Source organism: Phyllostomus discolor, chromosome 5, assembly GCF_004126475.2.
Source record: "Phyllostomus discolor isolate MPI-MPIP mPhyDis1 chromosome 5, mPhyDis1.pri.v3, whole genome shotgun sequence".
Taxonomy (NCBI): Eukaryota; Metazoa; Chordata; class Mammalia; order Chiroptera; family Phyllostomidae; genus Phyllostomus; species Phyllostomus discolor.
Genome location: NC_040907.2, coordinates 368,204 through 386,261, shown reverse-complemented (window position 1 = coordinate 386,261; position 18,058 = coordinate 368,204). Strand labels below are relative to the sequence as shown.

The 18,058-nt window shown below is 71.3% G+C and overlaps 2 protein-coding genes across 7 annotated transcripts; one reads left to right on the top strand and one right to left on the bottom strand.

The window, feature by feature from the left end:
- Positions 1 to 1,246: 1,246 nt before the first annotated feature.
- Positions 1,247 to 12,381, top strand: DVL1 (dishevelled segment polarity protein 1). 6 transcript variants are annotated; one of them, XM_036025158.1, is made up of 16 exons: positions 1,247 to 1,550; positions 6,136 to 6,205; positions 6,356 to 6,477; positions 6,741 to 6,844; positions 7,094 to 7,232; positions 7,711 to 7,804; positions 7,878 to 7,947; positions 8,021 to 8,160; positions 8,248 to 8,324; positions 8,555 to 8,622; positions 8,762 to 8,914; positions 9,388 to 9,519; positions 9,588 to 9,773; positions 9,804 to 10,064; positions 11,177 to 11,585; positions 11,616 to 12,381. In XM_036025158.1, the coding sequence occupies exons 1-15, from the start codon at positions 1,381 to 1,383 to the stop codon at positions 11,563 to 11,565; spliced, it is 2,175 nt and encodes a 724-aa protein (XP_035881051.1). In that variant the 5' UTR covers positions 1,247 to 1,380; the 3' UTR covers positions 11,566 to 11,585; positions 11,616 to 12,381. The 6 variants fall into 6 exon arrangements, with proteins under 6 accessions (XP_035881051.1, XP_035881053.1, XP_035881052.1 ...); XM_036025160.1 differs by lacking the exon at positions 11,616 to 12,381 and adding an exon at positions 10,647 to 10,685 and having other exon boundaries at positions 11,177 to 11,310; XM_036025159.1 differs by having other exon boundaries at positions 8,762 to 8,839; positions 11,177 to 12,381.
- Positions 12,382 to 12,501: 120 nt separating this feature from the next.
- TAS1R3 (taste 1 receptor member 3) lies at positions 12,502 to 17,823 on the bottom strand. Its single transcript, XM_036025154.1, has 4 exons — positions 16,555 to 17,823; positions 16,158 to 16,458; positions 14,713 to 16,036; positions 12,502 to 14,117 (listed from the first exon to the last, which is right to left on the bottom strand). Exons 1-4 carry the CDS (start codon positions 16,737 to 16,739, stop codon positions 13,126 to 13,128), a joined length of 2,802 nt encoding a protein of 933 aa, XP_035881047.1. The 5' UTR covers positions 16,740 to 17,823; the 3' UTR covers positions 12,502 to 13,125.
- Positions 17,824 to 18,058: the final 235 nt, after the last annotated feature.

The window sequence follows — 18,058 nt, the reverse complement described above, 5'->3', positions numbered from 1 at the left end:
GCTCCTCCGGCCAGGGCTGGACTGGTGGGGTCTTTCCTGTGTGGGACCACCATCCAAGGGTGGTCCTAGGCTCCAGGTAGCTTCAAGAGCAGGCTGGGGTGGGGTGAGAGGGGCAGCACCTACCCGCTCTCCCTCTCAGGTCCCACGCTAGGGCTGCCCCTCTTGTTACTCTCCCAGTGCGGGACTCCCTCTAGTGGACCAAGACTTCCTCCTGGAGCTGGGGAAGGGCCACTCGCTCCCTGCGCTCACTGCGGTGGGAGACGCCTGTGGCCGGACCCTTCACGGCCCCACAGACGGGGCGCTGCTCAGGGTCTCCCTTGACGACCTCAGGGTGGTTAGATTGACAGAGCCCGGGGGGGGGGGGGGGGAATCCTTCACCTGTCGCCAGAAGCTGCATGCCTGGGCACCTCTGGGCGCACGTGCGCGCGCACAGCTGCTGTGCGGACGCCTGCCACCCCCGGGGTTGCCTTGGCCTCACGGGCTCGTGCTCACACCCGCACTCCCGAGCGCGCCCCGTATTCACTCGGCCCGTGTTGCTCAAAGCTCCCGTGGGTGCCCGCAGAGCTTGCGCGACGTCGGAGCTGGCGCGGGGGGGCAAAGCGACCCAGTGTCCTCGGCTTCCGGCGGCGACCCAAGTCCTCAGCTTCCTGCGAAGTCCCCAGCAGCCCGCCAGTGTGACCAGGAAGCCTCCGGACTTTGAACACCCACGGGCCCGGGAGCCCTCGCGAGGGGGCGCAGAACCGGAACCCCGTCGAGTGACACTTTTCGGAGGGCTCCCGACGGGGCGGGGGGCTCCCCTCTGACGGCTGAGGGCGCGAAGCGCAGGTGGGTCCCCACCCACCTCCTGTCCCGGAGGCGCCCCCGGTCTGCACCAGCCGACAGCCCCAGAGTGTGTCGTGGGCGCCTCCACGAGCCCAGCCGGGGGACGGGGGCGGGTCGGGGGAGAGCGCGTCAGAGGCCGCGCGCGGGCGCGCACTCCAGGGCCCAGCCGCGCGCGCGCCCCGCCCTCCCGCGCGTGCGCAGCCCCGCCTCCGCGGCGCAGGCGGCCCGGTGACGTCAGGCTCCGCCGCGCTCTCGGGCGCCCCCCGCGGGCGGCGCTCTCATCCCCGTGCCGGGCGGTCCCTGGAACTGCGCGGCCCGAGGGGGCGGCCGGGCCTCGCGCGCTCCCTGCCTGCGTCCCCGGGTCGGGGGCGGATGGGCGGCCTCGGGCCGCGGGGCAGCAGCCGGGGTGTGCGCGGAGTCGGGGGCGGCGGGGCGGGCGAGGCCGCGGCGGCCGGGCCGGGAGCAGGCCGGCGGAGGGGAGGCGCCCGCGTCCAAGCCCCGGGCCGGGCCTGAGCGCCGCGCGGGCCCCGGGCCCGCCGCCGCCGCCGCCGCCGCACCATGGCGGAGACCAAGATCATCTATCACATGGACGAGGAGGAGACGCCGTACCTGGTCAAGCTGCCCGTGGCGCCCGAGCGCGTCACGCTGGCCGACTTCAAGAACGTGCTCAGCAACCGGCCGGTGCACGCCTACAAATTCTTCTTCAAGTCCATGGACCAGGACTTCGGGTCAGTGGGCCGCGGGGGCCGCGCGTGGCGCTGGTGTCGGCACCTGTCTGCGCAGCGGCGGGGCGAGCGTCCTGGCTTCTCCACCCTCCCCGGGCCTGGGCTTGTGGGCCTGAGTGCGTGTGACCTGCGGGTCAGAGGTTGTGGGCCAGGGCGACCCCGCACTAGGGCTCGCTCTGCTCTCCCCCCTCTGCGGGGGGCAGGTGCTTCGGCTGGCCTGGAAGCTTGTGATTTATGGGGCCTGGGGTCAGCGCGTGTCTGTCGGAGTGTCAGGGCAGAAGGGGGCCCCCCAGGGGGTCCCCTAGTTCGCCTGGAGGGGAAGTGAGGCGATCTGGGACAGGGGCACGGATCTGTGTGCTGGGGTCTGCAGAAGTTTCCAGAGGCTCAAGGCAGACGCGCCCTGGCTCCCTGCTCCAGGATCCTGAGGGCAAGGCAGAGGTTAAGGGTCACTCCGCCCACCCCTTCCCTGGGGGTTGCTTGCCATTGGGCCTCTGTCCCTGCCCTGGGCGTCCTGGGAGCAGCTTCTGGGTCAGCGTCCCTGCACTGGTGCTGGCGGGGGGGCTGGCCGTCTCACCGAGAGCACTTCCCACCGGCACTGGCTGGGCCTCTGGGACTGGGAGCAGGGGGCCGGCTGCCCGCCCCAGGCCTGACCCAGCACTGCCCGCAGTAACCTGAGTCCCAGAGCTGGGCGGGGGGGGGGGGGGGGGGCGGGGGCAGAGGCCCTGCGGCGGCAGGTGTGCCCGGCTGCCCTCGGGCAGCCCGTGTCCTTGTGTGTGGCTGCGTCTGGGGACTTTGACATTGAGGCCGTTTCCTGGATTCTGTGGGTTGCCCGGCCCCTGGGCAGCCGCAGCTGAGGTGCAGCTGGGGCTGCTCTGCGGCTCTCGGGGGCTTGAGGGGCATTCGGACGACTGGGCTTTCTTGGGCGCCCCCCCCCCCATCACAGAGAGGCACAGGGGGACAGGTGTGTCCCTGGCAGCCTTGGAAGGCTGGATGCCCGAGCCCTGCCTGGCAGCTTGGGCACCCGCCTGGGGCCGGGCTCCACGGTGGGGGCGGGGCGGGGTGGGGAGCTCCGCTGCCGGCACCCAGTGGGCTCGCGAAGTCTCTGCTGCTCTGGGTCCTGGCGGCTTTGGCTGTGACCATGGGCTCTGTGGAAGGCCACTTACGTTTTTAACTTAGTTTGTTATTTTAACAAAAGTTACCAAAGTCACACACGCTCTTTGCTACAAACTGAAGCTGACGGAGAGCGTGGGGTGTGTCCGTCACGGGGCCTAGCCCCCAGTGTGCCTCCTCTGACCATGACCTCTGACCTGTGTCCGAGCGCCCCTGCGCGCCGGCCCACAAGCCGCAGAGGCCCCCACCCCACACCCACTCCCAGGGAGGCCTGCCTGCTGGGGGATTCTCAGGACTCATGGGTGCGCTGGCCCACGAGGTGGGCGGGCAGGCCGGCTGGCCGTCGGGGTCTCAGAGCAAGACTGGAGTTCCCCAGGTTGTCTGGGCAGGCCCAGGTGAGGCTGGGATGGAGCAGGGCTCAGTGGAGGGCAGGGGCCACTGCGGGTCAAGGTGGGTCGGGAGGGCACAGGTCGGGGTGACACTGGAAGGCACAGTGAGCAGACAGAACGGAGGAGGCTCACGGCACGTCCTCCCGGGGTCTCTGGCTGGCGGCTTGGTGGCCAAGGACCGCCCTCAACTGCCTCCTTTCTCTCCTCTTCTGAGGTCTGCCTGCAGAGCCCCAGGGCTGTCTGTCTGTCTGTCTGTCTGTCCAGCAGCGTCATTTATTCCTGGGATGAACGCCCTCTGGGATGGGTGACCGGTCCAACCTTAGTGTGACGGGGACCTGGATGTCTAGTGGATGCAGCTGCACGGGGAAGGGGGCAGGGGTAAGGTCCTGTGGGGCTGGGACAGTGGCCCCCCGGGACAGGGTGGCCTCAGGTGGGGCCCTGGGCCTGCTGCTCCCACCCGCCCTGCCGTGGGCTGGGCCCTGGGTTCCCTCCGCTCCGGGCCATGGCCGCCCACCTGGTGAGGGAAGGGGCATCTGAGGCGGGGCCGGGTCCCTCCCGGTGGGCGTCTTTGGTCGAGTGGACAGGGGTCTTACACCCACCGCCCGCTTTTCCTGTGCAGGTCACGGCGGTCCTGACCCAGCAAAGCAGGGGAGGGCCCCTGGGCCCGTGGTGAGGGGCAGCACAGGTGGCGTCTGAGCCCAGCTCTCGGCTCCCGGGAGGTGCAGGTGGAGGGTGCTGGGAGGGCGGCCCTACTGCCAGGCTGGGCTGGGCCCGTAGCTTCTCTGGCGGTGGCCTGGGCCCCCCTGCTTCTGGGCCGGGACCTCCGGTCTCTGGGGCCACCTGCCTGTGGGCCCTAGGCGGGGTGCTGGGTGGGGGCTGTGGGGTGGGGGCTGGGGACTCCTCCTGGCCGAGTCCCACTCTGCTCTCCACAGCTGTGCCATTTGGGGTCAGTGGCCCCTGGAGGTGATGGTTGCCCCCAGAGCTTGTGGCAAGGCTTAGAGGACTGAGCCCCTCCGCATGCCGGTGCCTGCAGAGTCTGACCCTGGTGGGGGCCTACTGGGGGCTGGGGGATGGGCCTTCCTCCCTTGTCCTGTGCCTGTTCTCTTCGCCAACTTCCTGCCCCGTGGTGGGGGACCCTGTGTCTCCGGGGACGCACTTAGGGCTGCCCCCCAGGGAAGGGCTGGCTGTGGCTGCTGCGGCCTCAGGAGCCTCTGGGGCCTCCTGGCCCTTGGCCATGCTCAGCTCCCAGGGCTCTGCTCAGGGCGAGTCTGCAGGGGTGGTGGGCGGGGCGGGGTAGCCTCAGGTCCGCGGTTACTGGGATCTGGCTGGCCACCCTGAGGTCAGGGTGGCAAGACGCCACCAGGGGTGCCTGAGTTGTCTGCTCTCCCTCGCAGGGAGGCCGGCCTGGGAGGGGCCTCAGGGCGGTGGTGGGGCCTCCCCCCCCCAGGAGAGCCCTGTGCCTTCGCCCCTGGGGGCTCCGGCATCTGTCTGCTGCTTCCCTGCTGTCTTGGCCCAGGTGGGCGGCAGGGTGCTCTGTCTTGGGTGTAGGGTGGGGGTTCCTTACGCCGGGAGCAGGACCTCTGGGACCCATGCGGGGCGTCTGTGCCTGGGTGGGGGGCTCAGAGGCCTCTGGCAGCCCTGGGGGGTGGGTCGAGAGGCCCCAGCCAGGGAGCAGTAGGGGCTTGGGGTGTTCCTGGGCCTCTGGACTCCTGGGCCCCAGGTGTGGGGGCTGAGGGTGCTCATCTTCCTCCCTGTGGGTGAGTCAGAAAGGGCGGGAGCTGGGGCGTGGCAGGGAGGCCGCTGGAGGGGCCACCCGGGCGGTGTGGGGACCGGCCCTTTGCTGGCCCCTGTGCTGCTGGCAGTCAGAAGCAGTGCTCCCGGCCCTGGGTGCCCCTGACGGTCCCCCGGCCACCCCCAGAAGCTCAGCTCTGCAGGGCTGCGGTGCACCCAAGGGCGCAGCAGACCCAGGGGCGCCTCTTCCCTGAGGTGTGGGGCCCTGAGAAGTGTTGGTGTCCCCTTTTCTGTGCATGTGGGGCTGGACCTGGACGGTGTCTGGGCATTGTCCACAGGACCCTGGCAGGTGCCCCCTGCCCTCAGGTTGACGCTGTCTCCTCCGTCCGCTCCACCCCCAGGTGTAGAGCCCCTCCCGGGGGCGGGGTGCCCTGAGGCCTTGCCCCCTGGGTGGAGTGTGGGCTGCCGGCTCTGGGGCCTTCTTCACCCAGGACTCACTAAGCTGAGGCTGCTCCCGGCTCCCGGCTCCCATTGCTCCGCTGGGCCCAAGTCTCCAGCATGGAAACCCCGCCCTGCCCCCTGGGCCTCCAGGGGCCACAGTGGGGGCGGGGTGTGTGTGTGTGTGTGTGTGTGTCTGGGCCACGCCCCACGCGCACTCCGCCCCTCGGCCCCTGGCCAACTGTGCTGGCTGCCGTCCCTGTCACCTCTTTGACCCTGAAACCGGGCCCCCCCACACCTTTTTCCAGCCCCAGGGAAATGGGCGGCCTTTCCAGCTTGCGGTGCCCTGACCCTCCGCTTCCTGGCTTTCCCAGCCCGCCCGTGGGACCGGGGCAGCTGTGAAACCACGCCCCGCGGACGGCTGGGGTGGTGGGCGTGGCCGACGGGGCTCCCCGCCCTCTCTGGGCTGGAACGGGGCGGGTGCGGCCTGGAGATCTGCCCGGCTCCCTGGCTGGGCAGGCGGCCTTGGGGGGCAGTGTGCCATGCCACCTCAATCTGCCTGTGTCTGTGGGTCTGCCCGCCCCCGCATCTGTGCTGTGACCGGGCCTTGTACTGGGCTGTGGGCGGGGGGGGGGCCCAGAGAACAAGCCAGCCTGAGCCCCTCCCTCACAGAGTGCCCCCTGAGGGCGCACAGGAGCAGAGCAGGTGGAACTCACATGGTGGGGTGCTGCAGGCAGTGACACCCCAGTGCTGGTGGAACGGCAGTCTGGGGCCTGTGGACTGGGCCCTGGCCAGGGGCCTCGGGGGATGACCAGAGGCCCCAGGAAGGGAGTGCGGTGGGCGGGGCGACCTCGTGGGCCTGGTGGGGGTCCTACGTGCACTGGCGAGAGCGGGGGTCCCACGGAGGTGTCCCCATGCAGGGTGGTCAAGGAGGAGATCTCCGCCGACAACGCCCGGCTGCCCTGCTTCAACGGCCGAGTGGTCTCCTGGGTGAGTTGGGGGCGTGGCGGCAAGGGCGCCTGGCGGGGGGGCGGGGCTGGGATGAGCTGAGTGCACTGGCGGAAGCTGGTGGCCTGTGCTGTGGGGTGGGTGGCGTGGCTGGAGGTTGGGGGCACCCCTGAGCCTCCCTGTCCCCCGCAGCTGGTCCTGGCCGAGGGTGCTCACTCGGACGCTGGCTCTCAGGCCACCGACGGCCACGGCGACCTGCCCCCGCCCCTCGAGCGGATGGGTGGCATTGGGGACTCCCGGCCCCCCTCTTTCCAGTAAGAACTTTGGGGTGTTGAGCCCAGGGGTCCTGCAGGGCCCCTGCCAAGCCTGCTGGGAGGTGGGCAGCCGGGCAGAGCCCCCCAGCCAGGAGGGGCTGCTCAGCAGCGGAGGAGGGGCCGGCAGAGAGGCCCAGACCCGGTGGGTGGGTGGGTGAGTGAGGGCTTTCCAGAGTCAGGGTCTCACCCGGTGAGGGCAGGCGAGGGGCTGAGAGGGGCCGGGGCCGTGGGGCCCGGTCTGCCCGACGCTGTCCTCGGCACAGCCCAAACGTGGCCAGCAGCCGGGACGGGATGGACAACGAGACCGGCACGGAGTCCATGGTCAGCCACCGGCGCGAGCGGGCCCGACGCCGAAACCGGGATGAGGGTAACAAGCCCCACCCCGGACCCCGGGCCCCACGGCACGGCACACCCCCGGTCCCTGCCGACCACGTGTCCCCGCCCCAGGCCCGCGGGGGCCGCTGGGCAGAGGGCTGAGGCCTGACTTCCTGGGGGGGACCGCCCTGACCCCACCGTCGCACTGCCCGCTCCCGGGTCCACGGGGGCTTGAACACGCGCAGGCCACTGGGACCTCCAGGGAGCCCGTGGACGGCTCACCGCCCTCCCATCCCCACAGCCGCCCGGGCCAACGGGCACCCACGGGGGGGCCGGCGGCGAGACCTGGGCCTGCCCCCCGACAGCGCGTCCACGGCGCTGAGCAGCGAGCTGGAGTCCAGCAGCTTCGTCGACTCCGACGAGGAGGACAACACGAGCCGGTGCGTGCGAGTGCGTGTGTGCAGGCGTGTGGCCACGTGTGCGGTGTGGGCGGGCGTGTGCCCGGGCACACGTGCCCACGCAGACGTTTGTTGTGGCCGCACGCGTGTGCGTGGGTGCGCATCATGCCTGCGGTGTGCGCGCACGGGTTTTACACGGGTGCTCGCATGCTTCATGCGTGTGTGTGCAGGGTGTGTGCCTCGTGCACCCTGTGAGCACGCGAGTGTGTGCCAGCGTGGGTGGCCACGCCGCCTGCCTGGTGCCCGTGTCTCTGCGTTGCCTGCCAGCAGCGCCCGTGCGTGCAGGGTGGGCCGCCCGGCAGCTGCGCAGCCCCCGACAAACCCTGCCGGTGGTCTCCAGTGCCCTTCCCTCAACCGTGTGTGGGGGGTGCCCGCTCTCTGCCACCCCCGACCTACGGGGCACCCTCCCCTGACCTGGGCGCCTCTGAGCTCCGTGCCGCCCCCACTTCTGCGCCCCCAGGCTGAGCAGCTCCACCGAGCAGAGCACCTCCTCGCGGCTCATCCGGAAGCACAAGCGGCGGCGGCGGAAGCAGCGCCTGCGGCAGGCGGACCGCGTAGGTAGCGGCGGCCGGGGGGCGGGCCGGGCCCGTGCGCCCGCCCTGGGCCCCTCACCTGGTGCCCTTGCAGGCCTCGTCCTTCAGCAGCATCACGGACTCCACCATGTCCCTGAACATCATCACCGTCACGCTCAACATGGGTGAGGCTTCGGCGGCCCCGGGGGGCGGGGGGGGCGGGTCTGCGGGCCGGGCTGCTCACCGCTCCCCCCACAGAAAGGCACCACTTCCTGGGCATCAGCATCGTGGGCCAGAGCAACGACCGCGGGGACGGCGGCATCTACATCGGCTCCATCATGCGGGGCGGGGCCGTGGCCGCGGACGGCCGCATCGAGCCCGGCGACATGCTGCTGCAGGTGGGGCTGCGGGGCCGCGGGGTCGGAAGGCCAGCACCCCCGTCCCTCCGCTCCCCCCCCCCACGGCACTGAACCCCGTGCCCCTAGGTGAACGACGTCAACTTCGAGAACATGAGCAACGACGACGCCGTGCGCGTGCTGCGGGAGATCGTGTCGCAGACGGGGTGAGGGGCGGGGGCGTGGTGGGGGGGCGGGGGCGCGCAGCGGCCGCCTGCTGCAGGAGATCAAGTCCCAGACAGGGTGAGGGGCGAGGACACGGCGGGGGGCGGGGACACGGCTGGGGGCGGGGCCCGCAGTGCGGAAGATCGTGTCGCAGATGGGGTGAAGCGTGGGTACGCCGTGGGGGGCGGGGGTGCGCAGGGGCTCTCCTGACCCGCCCATTCCTGCCCGACAGGCCCATCAGCCTCACAGTGGCCAAGTGCTGGGACCCGACCCCCCGGAGCTACTTCACTGTGCCTAGGGGTGAGTGGGCCCGGGCGCTGGCGGGTGGGGGTGGGGGTGCCGGCCGGGCCGCGGGCCTCTCCCCCCTGCGCCCTCGCGCCCCACTCTCTCCTCCGCGTCTGTTCCTTCACCTGTCTGTTGCCACGTGGCGGCCACCCAGCTGACCCTGTCCGGCCCATCGACCCGGCCGCCTGGCTGTCCCACACGGCGGCGCTGACCGGAGCCCTGCCCCGCTACGGTACGAGCCCCTGCTCCAGCGCCGTCACGCGCACCAGCTCCTCCTCACTAACCAGCTCTGTGCCTGGCGCCCCACGTAAGTGGCACTCTTAGTCCAGGAAACTGGGGCACCGGCCAAGGACCAGGTCGAGGTGCCCAGCGGGGTTGCACCCCGGGGCCCGCCGGCGTCAGCGTCCTGCTGCTGCGAGGCCCGCTGCGCCCGGTGCCCGTCCCGTGTGGGGGCAGTGGAAGTGCCTGGGGGGCCGGGACAGCCCGGTCCGCCCAGGGGCCCCGGGGCAGGTGCGCGTGAGCCCCGCCTGCACTCTGCTGCTAACACGACTAACAGCGGGGGAGGGGCGGTGGGAGGGACAATGCCGAGGTCCCACGGGCCTCTGGGCTGAGGGGGCCCCAGCCCCGTGGAAGCCTCTGCAGGGCTAGGAGAGCAGTCAGTCCCCCATGGCCACTCCCCTGCCTGGGGGCCCGACAGCCACGGCCGCCGAGGGGCTCCGGGGGCCGCGGTCCGCCCTGAGGGCCTGGCCACTGCCCGCTGAGGAGGCCGGTGTCTTGCAGAGCTGGAGGAGGCGCCGCTGACCGTGAAGAGCGACATGGCCGCCGTGGTCCGGGTCATGCAGCTGCCCGACTCCGGGCTGGAGATCCGCGACCGGATGTGGCTCAAGATCACCATCGCCAACGCCGTGATCGGTGAGTGGCCCGCCGCGTGCCGTGGGGTGGGCGGCGGCCGGGCTGCCGCCTGACGCGAGCCTTGGCAGGGGCGGACGTGGTGGACTGGCTGTACACGCGGGTGGAGGGCTTCAAGGAGCGGCGGGAGGCGCGCAAGTACGCCAGCAGCATGCTGAAGCGCGGCTTTCTGCGGCACACGGTGAACAAGGTCACCTTCTCCGAGCAGTGCTACTACGTCTTCGGGGACCTGTGCAGTAGTGAGTGGGGGCTGGGGGGCGGGGCTCCGGGGGCGGGGCTCCGGGGAGGCGGGGCCCTGGGGAGGCCCGCCCCCGCCGCTCTCACCCACTGTCCCCTCCCCCCAGATCTGGAGGCGCTGAACCTCAACAGCGGCTCCAGTGGGGCCTCAGACCAGGACACCCTGGCCCCGCTGCCCCACCCAGCTCCCTGGCCCCTGGGCCAGGGCTACCCCTACCAGTACCCAGGGCCCCCGCCCTGCTTCCCGCCCGCGTACCAAGACCCCGGCTTCAGCTACGGCAGCGGCAGTGCTGGGAGTCAGCAGAGTGAAGGTGAGAGGCTGCCGGGGCCGGCTCCCTGCCGCCCGCTGCCTGGCTCTGCCCTTTGTGCTCCGCCTGCTCTGCTCGGGCTTTGGGTGGGCCCCCCTTCCCCGGGGGAGCGGCTGAGGGGGGCGGAGGGAGGAACTGGAGGCTTAGGGGGTTGTGGGGCGGAGGCAGGAGGCAGGAGGCGGGGCGGGAAGGGCAGCGAGTGTCGGGGTGGGCCAGAGCAGCCAGGCACCACGGAGGACAGACCACTTCCCCAGGCGCCTGCCTCCCGGCCGGGGGCCAGAGGCAGCGGTGACCAGGACAACCACACCCCACAGTGGGATGTGCGGTGGTCTCGGGGACAGGCCGGGGCGCCCCTGAGGGGGGACAGTGGCCTGAGGCAGAGTAGACCAGTGTGGCCGGGGGCGGGGCCCGCAGGCCCTGGGGAGGGTCAGGCAGCTGGCCCTGAGAGTCCAGGCAGGAGGGCAGGGCGCAGGGCCGCGGGGCCGGAGGGAGGCTGGTGGCGGGCGTGCCCTGGTAGGCGGACACGGGTGCGCGGGCGGGGCCTGGCGTGTAACTCCTGCTATCCCTTGCTTTGTGCTGAGCAAGCCTTAGACTGAAGGACTAGCGGAACGGACCCTCGGGCCGGTAAGCCTGGGTCCTGTCCGGCGTCCCTCCCGGCATGCCCCTCGCCGGCTGGCGTCCTCGGGTTCCCTGTGCTTCCTGAGAGCCCGGGACGCGGCTGGGCCGAGTCGCTGGCCAGGGCCGTGGGGTCCGAGCGCAGGCGGGTCTCGGGGAGGGGCGCCCGGGAGGGCCGATGCGAGCCGGCACACCGGCCCCCACTGCCGCCTGTCTCGTAGCTTCCAGGCCAGGCCTTCGGTGCCAGCATCAGGGTGAGACGCGGGGGCGCCGAGCTGGCCCCAGGGGAGCCCCGCCTGCCTGCCGCTGCCCCCGCCCCCCGCCGCAGCTGCTCCTGCATCCGGGCAGGGCCATCCCGCCCTGTGTCTGCATGGCCACCCCGCCCCCGCCCCGGCTTGGGACCACCAGGCTCTGCCCCTGGCCTCCCTGGCAGCGACCAGTTGTCCTGGAGGAGCCGAGGCCTGGCGCTGACCATCCATTCTCCCTCCCCTCCACCGCAGGAAGCAGAAGCAGCGGGTCCGCCCGGAGCGCAGGCGGGAGCAGCCGACGGGCTCTGGGCCGAGAGCAGGAGCGCCGGGGGCCGGGGGCCGGGGGCAGCGGCAGCGAGTCCGACCACACGGCCCCGAGCGGAGCAGGCGGCAGCGGCTGGCGGGAGCGTCCCGCCAGCCAGCTCAGCCGCGGCGGCAGCCCACACAGCCAGGCCTCAGCCGCTGCTCCAGGGCTCCCCCCACTGCACCCCCTGACGAAGGCATACTCGGTGGTGGGTGGGCCGCCCGGGGGGCCGCCCGTCCGGGAGCTGGCCGCAGTCCCCCCAGAGCTGACGGGCAGCCGCCAGTCCTTCCAGAAGGCCATGGGGAACCCCTGCGAGTTCTTTGTCGACATCATGTGACCGAGGGCAGCGCGCTCTCTGCTGCCCTTGCGGTGGGGTGCCGGGGTCCCGCTGCCCCCTGCAGGAAGGCACCAGAGCTCGTGTGGCCTGGCCTCAGCCGTGGCCACCCTGGACCAGGCCAGTCTTCCTCGTGCACAAGGGGCCACACTGTGGGGTCCAGGGCTAGACAGAGTGGGAGCAGGCCGGAGGGCAGCCAGGGCCCTGTGAGCCGGACTCAGCAGCCCGGCTGATCCCGCCAGGCCAGCCGTGCCCTCGGCGACCCTGGGGAGCTGCCTCTGTGCCCCCGGGACTCCTGCTGCCCAGGGCGCTGTGCACAGGGCCCCAGGCCGGGCCAGGTGGTGGCCGCCCAGCCTGCAGCCCCCACCCGCCTCACAGGCGTGTAATTTATTTATTTATTGCTTGGCCTGTGTTCTGTGGGGGAGGTGGTGGCCAAGTCGGCCCCACCCCGGCCGGAGCAGAGCTCGCGTGACCCCCCTGCCACCAGGTCTCTGCGCGAATGCAGGGACGGAGGTCCCATCAGAAGGTGGGGGGGGCGGTGAGGGGTGGGTGGGAGTGGGGCACTTCTTGGCAGAAGGCCAGGTAGAGTGGGACCCATGGGTGCTCAGCTGCTGCTGGGGCAGCTCTGGGGAAGCCGGGGGGACCAGCGTCCCGCCCCGCCGCCCCCCGTCTGGCCCACGGCGCCCTGGCTCCCTCCCCGCGACCGGCCTGCACGCATCTGTGCTGCTGGAGCCGTTGCCAGTCAGCGTGTCACCCGGGTCGTCGCGGAGCCGCCTCTGTGCAAATGCTATTTTAAACACTAAAAAGCATTTAATTTTATGGGGCTGACGTGTGGCCTGTTTCTCTTCTCCCCGGTCTGCCTGCCTTAATGAGCGAGGGGGGGGTGGGAGCAGGTTTGGGCTCCCCGGGGTCCCGCCAGCGCTGACCCGGGAGTGGCCAGGCACTGTCCTTGGGGTCCCGGCTCGGTGGAAAGGCGCTGACCCGTGCTGGCAGCCAGCCAGGTCCTGGCAGAAAGTCTTCAGTGCGAAGCGCGGGCTCCAGGGGTCCCCACTCGGCGGCCGGCGCTGGCCTTGGTGCTGACCCCCGACCTTGGCTGGGCCCTGTCCACGGTGCTGGTGGTGGGTTGACCCGTTCTACCCACTCAGGCCGGGAGAGTGGGAAGCTGGTGCCCCTCCCCACCAGTGGGCCTCTCTTCTGCGCTGGGGCTCGTGGTTGGGCAGCCCCAGCTTCTCGCCGGCCTCCCGCTCCAGCGATGATTGGTGGGGCGCTGGTGGGGGGCCCAGGCTCTGCCCAGCCGGGGGAGAGGGGTGCCCACCTTCAGCTCCGAGTGGCCCACCTGTGGGGCTTCCCTGAACGTGGTGTGGGCTGCAGGGGCTCGGGAGCCCCCTAGCCCTTTTCCCTGTGGGGGTCCCAGGTGGTGAGACCTCACAGGGCCTGTGCAGGCCCAGGGTCATCTGGTCAAGGCCAGCAGTCGGCCCGGGAACAGGATCTAGAGGTGGGGGCGCAGGGCTCAGCAGAGTCTGACCCAGCCGTCGGGTTGCCGCACGGAGATCGGGTCTGGTTTCAGTGGGGCGGGGCCGCCAGGTCACGGGTCACTGGTTTTTGCTCGGTCTCCTGTCCTCCCCCGCTGCCGCCTCCCCCTCTGGCATCGCCAGGAACCCCTCCCAGGAAGACCTCGGGGGTGTTGCTCTCCGGCCGCCACAGCAGCACGTAGCACTTGGGCAGGTGGAAGGTGGCCAGGATGCCCAGGGCACAGAGCAGGCTGATGCCCATCTGCACAGCGGGCTGGTAGGCCACGTGCACGTTGGCAAAGAGGGGCACAAAGGAGAGCCAGGGGATGAAGTAGGCCAGCGCGGCAAAGGTGAGGCCGCGGGCGCCGTTGTAGCGGCCGGGCCGGCCGTGCACCAGGAAGGTGCCCAGGAAGCACAGGGACGCCAGCACGGCGTTGGCGCTGTGCGGCAGGCCGAAGCCGACCCAGGAGTGCATGCGGCAGTGCACCAGCACCTCCGTGGGCAGCACCTGCCAGTCCGTCACCACCTGGGGCGGGAAGGCCCCCAGGGACCAGGCGCACAGCGCGGCCTCCACCAGCACGGCGAGCAGCACTGCCAGCCAGGCCCGGGGCCCCCGCAGGTGGCCACGCAGCCGGTCGGCCCAGCTCGGCGGCAGCTCCGACTCCACGAAGACCTCAGCTGCCTGCAGGGCAAGGGTGCTCAGGCAGCCGGCCAGCGGGAGGTGCAGCAGCGGCTGCTGGGCCAGGCATTGGGCGGGGCGGGGCCGGCCGGGGTACAGGAGGGCGCTGAGGCCGACGAGGCCCAGGCAGGCCAGGCCGAAGCAGGCCCTCGATCCGCCCGAGGCCTGGACCAAGGGGCTGTCCCGGTGCTGGACGAATAGCCCCAGGGCCGCCAGCGCCAGGCCCAGCGCCAGGCCCAGCAGCACAAGCAGCAGCAGTGTGGCCGGCTCCCCCCACGCCAGGAACTTGGGCCTGCGGGGGAAGCAGCGTGCGCTCCTGTCCGGTGACCACTGGTCCCGCTCACACTGGGTGCAGACAAGGTCGTCTACAGTGGGGTGGTGGGGGGGGGAGGGGTGCCCACCGTGAGCTCCGAGTGGCCCACCTGTGGGGCTTCCCTGAGCGTGGGTGGGCTGCAGGGGCCCGGGAGCCCTCCAGCCCTTTTCCCTGTGGGGGTCCCAGGTGGTGAGACCTCACAGGGCCCGTGCAGGCCCGGGGTCATCTGGTCAAGGCCAGCAGTCGGCCCGGGAGCAGGATCTAGAGTTGGGGGTGCAGCGCTCGGCAGAGTCTGACCCAGTCGTAGGGTTGCCGCACGGAGATCGGGTCTGGTTTCAGTGGGGCGGGGCCGCCGGGTCACGGGTCACTAGTTTTTGCTCGGTCTCCTGTCCTCCCCCGCTGCTGCCTCCCGCTCTGGCATCGCCAGGAACCCCTCCCAGGAAGAACTCGGGGGTGTTGCTCTCCGGCTGCCACAGCAGCAGGGCTTGCCCCCACCCCAGGCTCCGGCCTGGGTGTCAGCCTCTGAGCTGGGACACACCAGGGTCCTCTCCAGGCTGTGCACTGCCCACCCTGCGTACCCCCCCCCCCCACCTACCTTGGCTTGTGTAGACCCACAGGGAAGGGGCTGAGCTGGCAAGGGGGCTCACCTGCGCTGCGCCGGTAGCTGCCGGCCGTGCAGCTCACACAGTCGTAGCAGCAGGAGTGGAAGCCTTTCACGCGGCGCACCTGGCCATCCTCGCAGCTCCTCGAGCACTGGGACACCGGCACCTGGCGGGGCCTCAGGACTAAGGCTCCGCTGGGCTGCCGCCCCCGCCCCCGCCCCCAGGCGGGGCAGACCTCGGTCCTGAGCTGCCCTGTGCCTCTCACCATGTTACTCGGCGTGTGCCAGCGCATCTGGGACCGCTGCAGCCGCAGGTGGCCATCGAAGCTGCCCACGGTGCGCAGCTCGGGCGTCGGGTCCCGCCACACCCACAGCTTCAGGTCGTAGTCCAAGTCCACATTCCCGCTGGCGTCGAACCGCAGCGTGAGGCCTCGCACCCGGAAGCTCATGTTGTACATCTTCGCCAGGAGCTGCTGGGCATGCGCAGCGGTGGGCGGGGCCAGGCCAGCCGCCCGAGGCCCAGACCCCCACCCCCGTCGGTGCAGGAGGCACGCAGGGCCGGCGCAGCTCACACCGCACCCCCTCACCTGCCAGGGCTGCACAGGCTCCCGTGTGGGGCAGCCCGAGGCGTTGCAGAGCAGCGTGTTGTGCAGGGCCTGGGCCACGCTGTACACCGCGGCGTAGGCCGCAAAGGTCTGGTGGTGCGGGAGGCCGGTGGACACCTTGTCCAGCGAGGTGTGGTCGCACTGGGGGCAGCGCGGCCCCACCACGTGCTCCTCCAGGCCCGGCTGCTGCTCCTCCAGTGAGGCGCAGAAGGCGGGGTCGGCGGCCAGGGCCAGGCGGGTCTGCACGTAGGACGAGAAGTCGGGCATCGGGGCGCCCCGCTGCAGGAAGCCCAGCACGGTGCCCACCTGCGCCATGCCGGGCAGGGTCATGACCAGGTCCGAGGTCAGCCAGGCCTCACTGGCCACCCACACCTTGGGCGAGAGCCTGCAGTGGATGCTGTGGCTGAAGAGGGTGCGGGCGGCCTCGGGGGAGGAGAAGAGGACCACCACCTGCACGCTGCTCTGGTTCAACTGGTGCAGCAGCTCCTGCACGGCGTCCAGGTCCCGGCCCGCGGCTCCAGGCAGCGGCACCAGGCCCTCGTGCGCGATGCAGATGCCCCTCGTGCTGGCCAGGCTGGAGAAGAGGCTCAGGCCCTGCCGGCCGTACTCCTCGTCGCTGCCCAAGGCGGCCACCCAGTTCCAGCGGAGCGTGTGCAGCAGCTCCACCATGGCCGTCGCCTGCACTCGGTCGCTGGGCACCGTGCGGAAGAAGGACGGGAAGGCCTCCCGGTCGCTCAGCCTGTCCATGCTGGCGCCGTAGCTGACCTGCAGTGGCCAGGAGGTGTGTCCTGACGGGGGCTGGCTCCTACTGCGAGTAGGGCCGGCGGGAGTGGGCGGCGAGGGGGCCAGGGTGGGAGGTGACAAGGGGGCCGGGGCGGGGGCGCACCTGGGGCATGAGGAAGAAGCCGAAGAGCTTGCCGGTGACGAGGGCGAGCTGGGACGAGTGGGGCCCGATGACGGCCAGCATGCGGGGCTGGTACTGCGCGTAGTCGCAGCGGGCAGCGACATCGCGGCCGCCTGCCTCGGCCATGAACATGAGGCTGGGCTTCATGGCCACCACGGAGTCCGAGCACGTGTCGAAGAAGTCATAACCCAGGAGCCTCCCGGGCAGCAGGGTGGACCCTCTGTTGATCTCCTCCACGGCCATCTTTCCTGCCAGCGCCCAGAGCAGCCCGAGCGACGAGAACCTGGGGCCACACAGGACAGGGCTGCAGCTGGTGGGGCCTCACCCCCGCTGGGGAGTGCCCCAGCTGGTCCCCCCACCCCGCCTCCAGCCTCCCTACCTGGTGCACGCGGTGGTGTTGGGCTGTGTCCTGTCGCGGAGGCCTGTCTCCTCAGCCAAGCCCAGGGGAAAGAGCCCCCCCAGCACGTAGTCCCCCCGCATCCTGAGCTGCCGGGACAGGCACAGCGGGGCCCCCGCCCCCAGGCCCAGCAGAGCACAGAGGCCCAAGAGAGCCAGGCCTGGCATGGCGGGTGGCGGCCTCTGCAGGGATGGCCGGTGGGCGAGCTGGTGGGGGCCCAGATATGGTGAGTTGGGGCTGGGAGGGGTGGAAGATTTGTTTAGCAAAACTCACCTGCCAAGCCCAGTGGCCCCCGAGGACGCCCTCGCTTTTCCGGGCCTGAGGTCCCCACACGTCCGTTTCTGTTGGCCAGATGCCACCAACGCTGGCCAGCAATGGCTCGGGCGGGCAGGCTCTGAGCAGCCGCCGACTGTGACCTTGATGCCTTGCTGTGCCCAAGCCCCTCGGCACCCATCCCGCTCCTGGACAGGGAGAGGGACGCCCAGGACTTCTCCGCCTGAGAGTCCCAGGCTCTCCGGCCGCCTGTGGGAGGGTCTCGGAGCCAGTGCCTGGGGAGCCAGCAACCCCTTTGCTCTGCAGCCCTGGGTGGCACCTCAGCAGCCAGGAGGCGACCACAGGGGCCACTCTGAGGGGGTCCTCCCTCCGGCCCGGCCTCTACCCTGAGGCTGGGGTGGGGACCATCCTGGAGTGGGGGCCTCTCAGCCTGCCCAGGAACAGTGCACCTTGGGGCTCTGCCTGGCGCCTCCGCCCCGGACCCAAGGCCTGGAAGCATCGGGAGCCCTGGGGCTGGCTGTCCCCCCCAGGTCCGGGCACCTGCCCAGGCACGTGCCGCCCTGTGGAGACAGGGCTCTTAGCTGGGCTTGCAGGGGGGCCGCATGCAAAGGAGGGAGGAAAGGCTGTAACCAAATGGGCTGCAGCAGCTCTGCCAGCTCCAGGTGCACCGCCGGCGGGCAGCAGTTCCGGGGCCCCTCCCCCGCACCTGGGGGCCACACCGGTGCCATGCTCCGGGGTGGGCGTGCACCCCGGGGAGCTGGCTGGCGGCGTGGCTGGGGTGGGGCTCTGGGCGTCTCGGCCAGGCCTGCCAGGCGTTTACTGGGGGTGGGTTTGGGGACCAGTGTTTGTCCCCACGGGACTGTGGGGAGGCCGACTGCTCTGCACACTTAGGACACGCGTGTACAACACCTGGTGCACCTGACACGGACACAGTGCACTGCACCCGCACACCCACGACACGGTTCCCACACGTGTGCAGCGCCTGTGCCCCCCAGCCCGTGCGGACCCCAGGCAGTCCCCCCAGGCAAGTCCTGAATTGCCGTTGGCCTTTGTTGGCACCACACGGGCCCCTGGCCACTGCTCGGTGTGGACAAGCCTTGGCATGGGCTCTGGCATCGGGGCGATGTCCGAGGGGACCCTCCCTGACTCGTGTCCTCTCAGTCTGGAGCCACGTTGCCGCCCCCACACCGCTGGCCGCAGCTGTGCAGGTCTT